This window comes from Platalea leucorodia, assembly GCF_965183815.1.
Source record: "Platalea leucorodia genome assembly, chromosome: 3".
Classification (NCBI taxonomy): Eukaryota; Metazoa; Chordata; class Aves; order Pelecaniformes; family Threskiornithidae; genus Platalea; species Platalea leucorodia.
In genome coordinates this window covers 4,114,307-4,126,993 of record NC_138825.1, presented here as the reverse complement: position 1 = coordinate 4,126,993, position 12,687 = coordinate 4,114,307, and the positions used below count along the sequence as shown (strand labels likewise).

At 48.6% G+C, this 12,687-nt stretch overlaps 1 protein-coding gene across 2 annotated transcripts in view; it reads left to right on the top strand.

Moving 5' to 3' along the window:
- The window catches only part of BCL11A (BCL11 transcription factor A), a gene marked incomplete at its 3' end in the record, with an annotated part of 72,951 nt that overhangs the window by 54,467 nt on the left and 5,797 nt on the right, over positions 1 to 12,687 (top strand). Inside the window, exon 3 of one of the 2 annotated variants that reach the window (XM_082305215.1) lies at positions 9,062 to 10,789. In XM_082305215.1, the coding sequence (XP_082161341.1) occupies positions 9,062 to 10,789 (1,728 nt within the window). Of the gene's footprint in view, positions 1 to 9,061; positions 11,068 to 12,687 lie in introns of those variants that run through there. The other variant, XM_082305214.1, reaches the window with a different exon arrangement.

Below are 12,687 nucleotides of genomic sequence, written 5' to 3'. Positions count from 1 at the left end.
GAAAGGGCTTTGATGCTCTTCTTGGGGCAGGGCTTAGATGAGGCTTGGTCTTTGGTGGGTCACAGCCTGGGTGGACCTTCCAGCAGGGGACACGCCTGGTGCCAGGTAGGTCCAGAGGAGCTGATTTAGCAGGTTTCAGCCCAGCGATGCCACTCCTGTTTGAGTCCCTTCATTTACAATCCCCGTGCCTGTGCTCGGGAGAGGCAGTCCAGGAGAGGCGGGCAGGGAAGCCTGCACATCTGGGATGTTGGTTTACTTCGCTAATGATATTTTTACAGAAACGAGATGGTATCAGCGAGGAGTTCCTCCTACGGGGCTGACAACACCGTGTAGTTTGCCCTTTAGGTCCCGCTGTCGGTGTTTGAAGTTAACAGAGCTACTACCCATGTGCTGCTGCAGTCTGCATCGCCTGTATTTCTCCATCCCTGTAGCATTAGTGTATAGGGTGCATACGTGTGCGTGATCAGGTCTTCTTTGCTTCAGGGGTTTCTTTTTACAACTTCATTCAAAGCTGAATTTCAAGCACAGCGTTGTTTTCTGATGGCAGATTTCTTCTGTTCCTCACTAATCAAGACGCGACAGATTTCCACCCCCCTTAAGTTTTAAAAAAGCACAAAATCAGTCGCAGCCTGATACCTTACTTGCCAAGTTGGAGCTCGAAGCAGGTTTTTTTGGTGGCCAAATCGTAATCGCCTTGAAAATGGTGACAGACGTTGAGGTCGGGCCGGTATGCCTGGCAGCACTGCCGTGCCCCAGCAGGACCCTAGCACCCCGCGCCTCCCCACCGGGGCTCTGGCAAACCATGCATTTTGTTGCTTGTTGTTAACAAAATACTTTTTTTGGTGGGGAAACAAGGTGTTACGCGTTCGGTTCTGCTTAGAAGAATGAGTAAATAGACAAAATATGTTGACCAAAATGGTCATCCATGAAGTTTGCGTTTCTCCTGCAAGGGCTAGATGTTCCCCAGGGTTACGAGGAGCCCGGCTGCGGATGGAGCCCTCCCCGCTCCCGCCTGCATCCCCTGCCGAGGATGCTGCATGTTGCTTTTCTGCAGGGAGGAACGGGCCTCCCTGTTTCCATCCTTTCCCACTCGCTCTCTCCTCAGGCCCAAAAAACTTCTGTTTTGTGGAAACCTGAGCAGTGCTGCAAAACCCGATGAAAATTTGGCTTTGGGAGGAAAAGGTGAATTCCTGGAGTTCCTAACTCCAATCTAAGTCATTGAATGGCAAGGCAATGCCAGCTGCACCTTTGCTTTTATTATTGCTGTTGCTTGGGTTTCTTTTTGAAGTTTGGGTCACGGCATTAGCGTTTTGGCCTGGTTCTTCTTTAAAATAAGGGCTTTTAAAAGGAGGTGTAATGAAAAAACAGCATTATTGATACTTGTCTTAGAAAATATTTTGCCAGTTTTATTAAAATGATGTCAGGGAGTTTGAGTTTGCGGGAAAAATAATGATTTTCAGGAATATCAATAAGTCTTTTATCAATAAGTTGTGGCTAAGGAAAGGCTGGTAAAGATGGCAAATGGGGTGCTGAGGGCCCCACAAAGCAAAACATCTAGAATTTTGCCATTTTCACAAGTAAGCCGGTCCTGGGACCCGCCATCAGGCCTGTTCATAAACAACGTGAACCTGGTTTGCAGGATTTTATTTTTCAAATGCGCAACAGCAATGGTGCTTCTCATTTCACAAGCCATGCTGCATCACTTCCTAGAGAGTTCCAGGGACGTTTTCCTTTTCCAGTGTTTCCGAATCCAGTTCATCTAGTGATAAAGAGAAGAGATTAGAGAGAAAGTACCCTGTTGTACATCAATGCAGCTACTGCTGTTATTTATTATTGTTATAATTATTATGACAACAACAGCGACAATGCTGATGCTAACAGCGCTCACAGCTACTTGTAACCGGTTAATGATGGACCAGGTTAATAACGTGCCTTTTGCAATCTGGAGAATCGGGAGAAAGGATTAGTGCAAGAAGGAAAAAATATGTTTGGACAGTTAGAGTTTGCCATCTAAACTGATGCTACCGACTACCAGGAAAAGGTGAGTCACGGCACAGCGGCTATTTCTTACCAAGGGAGAAGTGGGCTGCTGCGGGCGTGGAGTGGACCCACTTATCTCCTGTCGCCCTGGGCCGCTTCCTGTGTCCCAACCGTTTCACTTCTCTAGTTTTCAGTTGAAAGGAATTTCAACAGTACGGATTTCCAAAAGAGAGAGAGGGGGAAAAAAAGAGATAGTTGACAAGCCAGATGGAGAACTGAATCAAGTACAAGTGGTAACAATTAACTCCATTTTTTTCCTTCCCCCCTTTAAATACCATAACAACTCCAAATTTATCAGTCCAAAAATCAAGCAGTCGGTTGACATTAAAGCTGAATAAAGAAGTTCCTGGGTTTGGCTCAGGCTGTTCCTCTGATAATTGTTTGGTGGCGAGCAGAAGAGAGGGGGGTGCTTACTGCAGGTTGCAGGTGTTTGAGTCGCTTTTAACTTTTGTTCTCTGCAGTTTGATAGCAAAAGGTATGTACGTGCCCTGTAGGTACAGGCAGCCCGGTAAAGACACCTTGGCTTTGCTTACACGTGCGGGTGTTTTGGGGAAGGTGGAGGAGAACACAGGAGCTAAGCCACCAAGGCTTGCAGAGAGATGCTGCCGAGAACAAGGGCTGGACCGTCCGGGCAGCGAGGGCCAAATCCTGGTCTGCTCAGAGATTTCTCTGGCATGGGGATTTCTCCGAGGGAGTAAGTCTGCAGCTGTGAATGAAATCCTTGCGAACACCATTGGCACGTACGCAGTCACTGCTTACGCCGCCGTTTTGTTTGTGAAAACGCTGGGAAAACTGGGGTGTCTCTAATACTGCGTGTTTGTTTGCAGCCCGTACGATGCCCTGCGGTAAAATATACGTTATATTAATATCTCGCTCCTTAATCTGGTGGTCCTTCCCAAACAACATCCTGCGCTATGGGCTGCTTGTTTTGGAGAAGGGCACCGAGAGGATGCCGCACGTGGTATTTCGGCATTACTCTTCCGTAAAGCGCTGGTGTGTCCGGCGAGCAGCTTTCCTGGATCCAGCCCTGACTTTTGAGAAACGAAGGAAGCTCTTCCAAAGCACATTGGCACACGCGTGCAGATTATTCCATTACTCACTTGGCAATGCCTGAACTTGCATGCCTAGCTCCAGAAATCCTTTTTTCTTTTTTTTTTTCTCCCCTGCTCCCAGCAGTGGCATCTAGCTGACAGCTTCTCCTCCCAGCTGGTCTCCTCCCCAGCATCTCGTCTGGCTTTGCTGCTGGTGGCTGTGGACATGGCTGTGGGTCTTGCTCGGAGCCAGCTATATTGTGCCTGGAGATGTTGGCTCGCTTTGACTCGGACTTCGAGCGCGCCGAGTGTATCTGTGAGCACAGTACAGAAGAACCAGCTTTTTTTTAATATAAAAAAAGCCCCTTAATGCTGAAAGCAGCCATCTCTTCATATTATACTGCGTAATTGTGCCAACTGCCCTTAAAGGCACTCAAATGCCAATATCCGTCCCACTCATTTGTTAACATTTTTCGGATCAGAAGCTAAATCTGTCACTCGTGTGTCACTGGTTAAATCACTTCTTTTGGGGGCATGGCAGGCAAGAGCTGTTCTGCTGGTTTTTTTTTTCCCGCAGGAGCCAATAACTTGAGAAACACTGAACATTTGTGCTGTAGTGAAATGCGGTGCCCTGTCACTAGTCCTTTGCTGGCCGGGATGTAGAAAAGGAATAAATACGTAACGGTGGGTGAGACTTCTCTGGGTGAGACCAGTCAGGGTTCGTATCGGCCCCACGTTTGTATTTGGTACATGGTATCCCCATGTAATTCTCCTAACGGGGTAATTTCCCAAATACGAAGAAAATGAGCAGTAAAATTGAGTGGGAGGAAAAATGTACAGGCAAAAATGCAAATGGTAATTGGAAGCTATTTGTAAAGAGTTGATGAGCTGTCCAGGAAGGAGAGGGCAACTTTGGCCCAAATCCAAAAGCCACTTCACCCGCTTCAGTGGTGAGATGAGAACGGCAATTAGATATTAAAAAAATCAATATATAACAATTAAAAAAATGGAAAATAGATAGCAATCAATCGCAGTGAGAAACCATGATGGGTAGAGAACTGGTCAGGGGAGCTGAAGGTGCCGAGGAAAACTCATGCCTGGCACGGATGGGGAGGAGAGGAGAGCTTCTCAGTGTCCTGGAGAAAAGAGAAACCCTAAAAGTAATGGACGGAAGAAGCAGTAAGGTAGAAATTTTTAATAAGTATTTCTGCTGTAGACCTGGGAAGCAGCAGTGTTATGTTTCTCTATCATAGGTGGGTGATGACATTTTTTCTAGCTCAGTAGTAGCCAAGGAGGATTTTATACAAGCTCCAATGGAGATAAATATTTTTAAATGAAAAGGCCCTGACAACTTGCACCCAAGAATCCCTAAAGAGCTGGCATGTGATGCTGGTTTTTAATAAAGCTTAGGGACTGGGAAAATGCCATCAAGAGCTGGTCGGGGTAACCGTGGGAGAGTTGGCAAGACTTTACTTATTTCTTCTGGGCAAAATAATTGAAGAGACGATATAATGCAATTGATAAAGAATTAAAGGATAGAAATATAATTCATGCCACTCAACTTAGATTTATGGAATATAGATCTTGTCAAATAAACCTGATTTCATTCTTCCAGATGACAACTTTGGTTGATAAATGTAGATGAAATAGACTCTGCAAGGCATTGGGTGCGGCGCTGCGTGACATTGTGTGTAGGAAGACCGAGCGCTGGGTGGTGTCGCTAGCATGGGCGATTAAGAGCCAGCCAACACATTTGGGAATGCGGGGGCTTAGCTGGAGAAGCATCGGTGGATGGGAGAGGTCAGCCGGGGCTGGTGGGAGCCGCAGTGGCGGTTAGCATTTCGTTGGTGATTTAGAAACGAATACGCAATTGCGACCGACGAGCGTTGTGGATAAAGCAAAGGCGGGTAGATGGATGAAAAGCAACAGGGATGGGTTTATGGGATGGTTTGGAAAGACTGTCAAGCGGGATGTGTTGAGAGCGTGGTTGGGTACAACCTGCCGTGGTTACTGGCTAGAAAAGGGGAATCGTGGCCATGCGTACAGAGCCAAGGTGCAGTACCCCAGAAGGCAGCAGCTCTGCAGGAGACTTAGTGGAAAACCAGCTCCTTCCCAGCACAATACTGGGCTGAGAAGGGCTAGGCTGGTCCTTGAGTAGTGGAGGAGGATGAAGGGGTGGCTTCAGGATGGAAGAGTAACTGTATTTTGAAGCGTGCCTTGATATCGGAGTACACAAGTACCCTTGGTATGTGTGGGGGGGCACATTGCATACTAAGGGGCTTTTCAGTGTGTCGGCCAAAAAAAAACTCAACAGAAGAAAAGAACAGGTAGAGGTTGGAGCCAGAGAAATTCAGGTGGACCCCAGTACCTGTCTGTGAGTGTGGGTAGCTGTGGGAATTGACTGCGGTGGCAAGCAGTGGGTGCTCTTCTTGTCTTCTGAGCTGGTTTGAATGGTTTTCACTGGGATTTCGTGCTTTGCCCTAAAGACTGTTTGTGGGGCTGGTGGAGGTTACACTTCACCTGTAGACATCGTGTTGGTCATGGCACAGAACAACTGAGTGACACGTAGTGCAGGAGAGGTCAGAGAGTGAGAGCTGGTGGTCCCTTTCACCCTTAAATTCCTCGGTGTGAAGCAGCCGAGGGCATGGGCTCCAGTCCCGCTGCCAGTGGCGGAGGAGGACTGGTTCGGCAGCAACCCTCTTTGCGTCTCGATCTGAGGGATTCCCGCTAGCCTCTTGGAAACTGGCCGAAAGCCCCGATGGCATTGCAACGCTGCTTTGGATAACATGTCCCATCCCATTTCCCCGGTGGATGATGAGGCACAAAGAGCCCCGTGGGACCTTCTCCAGCCTGTCCTTGGCCAGCACTGGCTACTGCATCTCCTTGCTGTGTTTTTCTTGCTTGCCCGTGGTCTTGCCCAGATGCTTAAGCTGGGAAGCCCGTGTGGACGTAGAGGCTGGCCCATAGCTAGGAGACATCAGCGGATCCACAGCCTTCAGGTCCTACAATGCTGTCCGGCTTTTGGGGGGACCCGAATGCTGTACCAAAAAGCGTGGTGGTGGGACGGGAGGAAGGAAAGGTGAGTCCCTTCCAAAACCAGGGGCTGCCGCGGCAGTCTAAGGACCCGCCTCGCCGCTGGCGGGCAACGCGTGGATTAGTGCCATAATTCTTGCAGTTTGGCAAGGCTGCATCAGACTGGAACGTATCTCTAGGTGGTGATATGGTCAGTCAATAGCCTTCATAATTAATCAAGCACTAATAGACAAATTAGAAATCGTGTCTCTTCAAAGCAGGAGGTGGAGGCAAATGGCTGGTGGATTTTAACTGTTTGGCTGCTTTATTTTATTGCCTGGCTTTATGTTGCTCCCTTGAAAATGGTGGGTTGTTTAGGGAAGTTTTCTACATAAACATAATTTTAAATTTAAATTATTATCTTGATTACCAAATGCGGATGGTGAATTGAAAACTTGTTTTTCAGGCAAGCAAATGAAGAATAATATTACGTTTTACACTCCACTAAATCAATGTAGCCCTAATTTTGCCATGCAGGAAATCAATTCCAGTCTTTAAAACAGTCGAAGATGTTATGAACAAAGTAATTTTGCAAATTATGGCAAGTAACACATTTATTGATGACTGTAGTTTAGGAGTTTAGAATTTGTGAGCGCTGTAATATAATAAGGCCGTACTGGCAGGAGCTGAGTGAAATACAGATTATACGGTGAAACTGTAATGCATCATTTGCTATTAGTGGACTGGTAATAATTACCAGTTTCAAAGCAGCTTTTTCCATGTAATCTTTAGTCTCAGTCGTAACAGCCCTTCTCATTGACATTATGATTACACGAGCTGCCCTTATGATCTAGAATATCTAGTTGATGGGAATACTAAAATGTGGTAGCGAACGCTCGATGTTGTATCCTCATTATAAGATAAAATGCTATTTTCTCTGACCCGATCTATAAGGTAGAGAGGCGAGGTAGCGTTACATTGTTAGCTCCTACCGTGGTGTTAAAAACTTCCACTTCATTACAGCGAAGCAAGATGAAATTTTCCCATTTAAGATTTTTTCCCTGGCTCACAAATGAGCATAGGAATGTGAAAGTCCAATTGAATTTCCCTCTAATTTCAGCAGATTTAAAGTATTTATCTGTGCTCGCGTGCCTGGCACATACTAAACACCGCAATGCATTTTATTCCGACACCGGCTTCAGGATGAAACGTTAACTATTATTCCAAGGGCTTTTAAAGTGATTAAAGTGTTAAATGCCTGCTGTAGACGGTCGAGCCTCTTTTTACTCGCCCGATTCGGCTTGTCACGCCAAACGGAGAACAACCGCAGAGCGGGGAGGCAGGGAGGAAGGCTGCGACGGGGTGCTACAGCCGGCGCCGCGGGCTGCCTGCCTCTCCTATCCCCAAATCGTCATTCGGCTCGCCGGAGGACGAAAATGCCCATACAAAGCTCTTTTTTCCCCTCCTCCCAAGTGAGAAGGGAAACAAGATGGGTGCAGAAAAAGCAATGTTTTCTTTCCAAATCTGCCTGATTCGTTTTTTTCTTTTTCTTTTCTTCATATTAGGCAAATAGGGGAAACCTAATGGGGGCAGCTCTCAGTGCAGCATGTAAAGAGGTTTTACCCAGGAGCGGTGCCTATGGAGCAGACGCCTCGTAACGTCGATGCCGGGTCAGGGCAGGGGTACGTGGTGCGGGCAGGTACCACCCCAGGCACTGATGTCTTTGGAGGGCTCCTGTGGTTCATTCAAACCTCAAGAGCGTGTTGGTTTTTTTTGAATATCACTAAACAGCAGCTCTACGAGAACTGCTGGGCAGGGCTGGAAATGAATTTTTATCTTCCTCTTAGCTCTGGTTTCAGTTTACCAGCATTTAGTAAAAAACATCCATAGGGGGGTGGAGGTGAATTATTCGCAAAATTACAGTAATCGATAAAAGTGCACTCACCTTCGCCATATCTCATGCCACTCTTTCCTCGCAGACGGCCCTCAAAAAGTTATTCATCCCCCTTGTTTTGCCATATATTAGAAGGGGCTGCTTTCTGCTGTCATTATTAGCCGGCTTTTTGTTTAGTTATTTATTAGTTGGTTGCTCTTTTATAATGTCCGTGTTATCTCCAAAAATAAATTATCATGAAATAGAGTTAGCTCGCTACTTGCCAAAGTGGCATTTACCATCCTCAGCTTCTTTTCAGTGCGAGAGAAATAATGCGGCTCCGGCAGGGCGCTCGGCCAGGCCTCCTGGCCACCCTCCAGCTCTTTCCCTGGCGGAGAGCTGCCGCTCTCTCTGCCTTCCCCTCTCCCTGTCCCGCACACTATTTTACTTAATTTTATTTTTCAAAAAAATTTTTTCTTTTTTGCCCCGGAGTCGAATATCTGCTAAGGAGCAGGAGATGCTGCCTAACTTTGTACACATTGTTAGTCTCTCAAAATAAGGAGGCTAATAACCTGACATTGCCCAGCTTGCTAGCAGTTGCGATGCTTTAGGTTGCTGCTTTGAACCAATGTACGTGGTTTTCTGGAGTGCTTTTCAGAAGGGGATTCATTTATTTTATATCTATCTATCTATCTATCTATCTATCTATCTATCTATCTATCTGTTTATTTTCTCCCCAATTTAGACGTTAGCAGCCTCTTGCAGCGTAAAGTCTGCCGAGTTGTAGCTGGCATCAACTGACTTAATCATCTTTTTTTTTTTTTTTAATAGCTTTTTTTTGCTGCGGTTGCCTGCCAGGGTTCAGTTTTGAACCCAGGGCTGAGGATGGCTGGAGGAGGTGGGCGCGTTTTGGGTGGGTTTGGACCTCCCCATCGCACCCCTCGCCTCCTCCCGTCCCCCTTGCCCTGCTTGCGCCTGAGCTGGGACGTCCCTTCCCCAGCTCCCAGCCGAGCATCCCGGAGGAGAGGAGCTTAGGCGGGGAGGCGAGCTCTTGCCCGCCGGTGGGCGGCCGGAGATTGACGCTGCTTGTTGTGTTATTTTGCAGGTAAAGACGAGCCCAGCAGCTACACGTGTACGACTTGTAAACAGCCTTTCAACAGCGCCTGGTTCCTCTTGCAGCACGCACAGAACACGCACGGCTTACGGATCTACCTAGAAAGCGAGCACGGCAGCCCCCTGACGCCACGGGTTGGTATCCCAACAGGACTAGGTGCAGAGTGCCCTTCCCAGCCACCTCTCCACGGGATTCACATTGCAGACAATAACCCTTTTAACCTGCTCAGAATACCCGGCTCGGTCTCGAGGGAGGCGTCGGGGCTGGGAGAAGGGCGTTTCCCACCCACGCCGCCCCTCTTTAGCCCTCCCCCGAGGCACCATTTGGATCCGCATCGCATTGAGCGCCTGGGTGCGGAAGAAATGGCTCTGGCCACCCATCACCCTAGTGCCTTTGACAGGGTGCTGCGACTGAACCCCATGGCGATGGAGCCCCCCGCTATGGATTTCTCCCGGAGGCTGCGGGAGCTGGCCGGCAACACCTCCAGCCCGCCCTTGTCCCCGAGCCGGCCCAGCCCTATGCAAAGGTTGCTGCAGCCCTTCCAGCCCGGCAGCAAGCCCCCATTCCTGGCCACGCCGCCCCTTCCTCCTCTGCAGTCCGCTCCTCCTCCCTCCCAGCCGCCCATGAAGTCCAAGTCCTGCGAGTTCTGCGGGAAGACCTTCAAGTTTCAGAGCAACCTGGTGGTCCACCGCCGGAGCCACACCGGGGAGAAGCCCTACAAGTGCAACCTCTGCGACCACGCCTGCACGCAGGCCAGCAAGCTGAAGCGCCACATGAAGACCCACATGCACAAGTCCTCCCCCATGACGGTGAAGTCGGACGACGGGCTCTCCACCGCCAGCTCTCCCGAGCCGGGCACCAGCGACCTGGTGGGCAGCGCCAGCAGCGCCCTCAAGTCCGTGGTGGCCAAGTTCAAGAGCGAGAACGACCCCAACATGATCCCCGAGAACGGGGATGAGGAAGAGGAGGAAGAGGAGGAGGAGGAGGAGGAGGAAGAGGAGGAGGAGGAGGAGGACTTGAACGAGAGCGACAGGCCGGACTACGGCTTCGGGATGAGCCTGGAGGCGGCCCGCCACCACGAGAACAACTCGCGGGCCGGCGAGGAGGGCCGGTCGATGCCGGACGTCATGCAGGGCATGGTCCTGAGCTCCATGCAGCACTTCAGCGAGGCCTTCCACCAGGTCCTGGGGGAGAAACACAAGCGGGCCCACCTCCCCGAGCCCGAGGCGCACAGGGACACTTGCGACGAAGACTCGGTGGCCGGCGAGTCCGACCGCATCGACGAGGGGGCGGTCAACGGCCGGGGCTGCTCCCCGGGGGAGTCCGCCTCGGGAGGCCTGTCCAAAAAGCTGCTGCTGGGTAGCCCCAGCTCCCTGAGCCCCTTCTCCAAACGCATCAAGCTGGAGAAGGAGTTCGACCTGCCGGCCGCCGCCATGCCCAACACCGAGAACGTTTACTCCCAGTGGCTGGCGGGCTACGCCGCCTCCCGGCAGCTGAAGGACCCCTTCCTCAGCTTCGGCGACTCCCGACAATCGCCCTTCGCCTCCTCCTCCGAGCACTCCTCGGAGAACGGCAGCCTGCGCTTCTCCACGCCGCCGGGCGAGCTGGACGGAGGGATCTCAGGCCGCAGCGGCACGGGAAGCGGAGGGAGCACCCCCCATATTAGTGGCCCGGGCCCTGGCAGGCCCAGCTCAAAAGAGGGCAGACGCAGCGACACTTGTGAGTACTGTGGGAAGGTCTTCAAGAACTGTAGTAATCTCACCGTCCACAGACGGAGCCACACGGGCGAGAGGCCGTATAAGTGTGAGCTTTGCAACTACGCCTGCGCCCAGAGTAGCAAGCTCACCCGGCACATGAAAACACACGGGCAGGTGGGAAAGGACGTTTACAAATGCGAGATTTGTAAGATGCCTTTTAGCGTGTACAGTACCCTGGAGAAACACATGAAAAAATGGCACAGTGATCGAGTCTTGAATAACGAGATAAAAACTGAATAGAGGTATATTCGTACCCCCCCATCCACCCCATCCCTTCCCCATCCCGCATCCCCGTAGAGGTTTTCTAGTCCCTTGTGATGGAAATCATGGAAGCTAAGGATATTCGGAAAGTGCTTGTCACCAGCACACCCTGTTTATTTTCTTTTTGTTCTCACCGTTTGAATGCATGATCTGTATCGGGGCAATACTATTGCATTTTACGCAAACTTTGAGCCTTTCTCTTGTGCAATAATTTACATGTTGTGTATGTTGGGTTTTTTTTTTGTTTTGGGTTTTTTTTTGTTTTTGGTTTGTTTTTTTTTTTTTTAATTTTTGGATTAGACAGCATGTATGGTATGTTATGGCTGTTTTTAAATTGTCCCTGATTAGTTGCTGAGCAAACACGTCGCTGTTTCCAGTTCCGTTCGGAAAAAAAAAAAAAAAAAAAGAGGAAAAAAGAGGAGAGGAAAAAAAAAAGAAAAAGAGAAAAGCGAAACAAAACCAAACCCGAGAGCAAACAAAACCGACCATGCTGCATACATCCTGTAATACATATCATGTACAGTTTTGTTTTGTGACGTGCGAAGGAAAACATGCTTTGGGTAACCCTCTACGGACAGGACTGATAGCACCGAAGAAGCGTTGCGTTAGCTAGATTGCTGTCTTAAAAGAATAAACCCACCGATTGGAGAAAGAGTACCCATTAGGAAAAAAAAAAAGGCCTTTAATTGGAAAGTAACCGACCGCCACCAGTCAGAAAGAGGTAAATTTCTATTAGCGTTTGGTTTAAAACACACACACACAAAAATAATCTGAGTGCCTTGGATCTGTCGCGGCCGATGCCGATGGCTCCTTTCTGCTCGTCCTCCACGCGTAGCTCGTCTCCACGTCGGTCGCGGTGGCGAGCCTCTCCCACCGAGCGTGCGAGTCCGTCTCGTGTCTCTTACAACGCCGGCTACCTAAGAACGAAGAGGAAAGAGAAAACTAAGGAAGAGAAAGAAATGACCCGCTCAGTCCTAGTTAATCATCATTCTCCCCTGCCTTTTTTTATTACTATTATTATTATTATTATTATTTTAAAACCGAACTGTTCATACCAGTCTAAAAACCCACTTTGCTCCTGGAGAGAGCTTAAAACGAGATATAGGACCTTCCCCCCCGCCCCAACTTTTATTTTTCCCCTCCCCTATCGATGATTAAATAGAATGTGAAACGCGCAGAGGCCCTTCAACGCCATTAAATACACAAGTAAGGAAATCTGTTTTATGAAGATATTTACTTTTAATAATATCTTTTATTGATTCTGGCACCAAAACAAATAAATCCGGAGCCACTTGGTTGTCAAGCTGACAATCAAATTATAAACTTTAAGACCTTGTGTATACCGTATAAAAAATAAAATAAAAGAAGACTGGCAATAATATTTTACGGAGTGTAACGGATAGAGGAGCAAAAAAAAAAAAAAAATTGTGATTTATTAGCACAATGTGGTACTGTTTGCCATTTAAAACTAGAACAGGTGTATAAGCTAATATCGACACAGTGATGATTAACTACGAACTATTAAGACTTGCCTTTAATGTGACGCTCGGAAGAAGTAACGGCGAATTTAAAAAAAGAGGAAAAAAAAAGCAAAAGAAT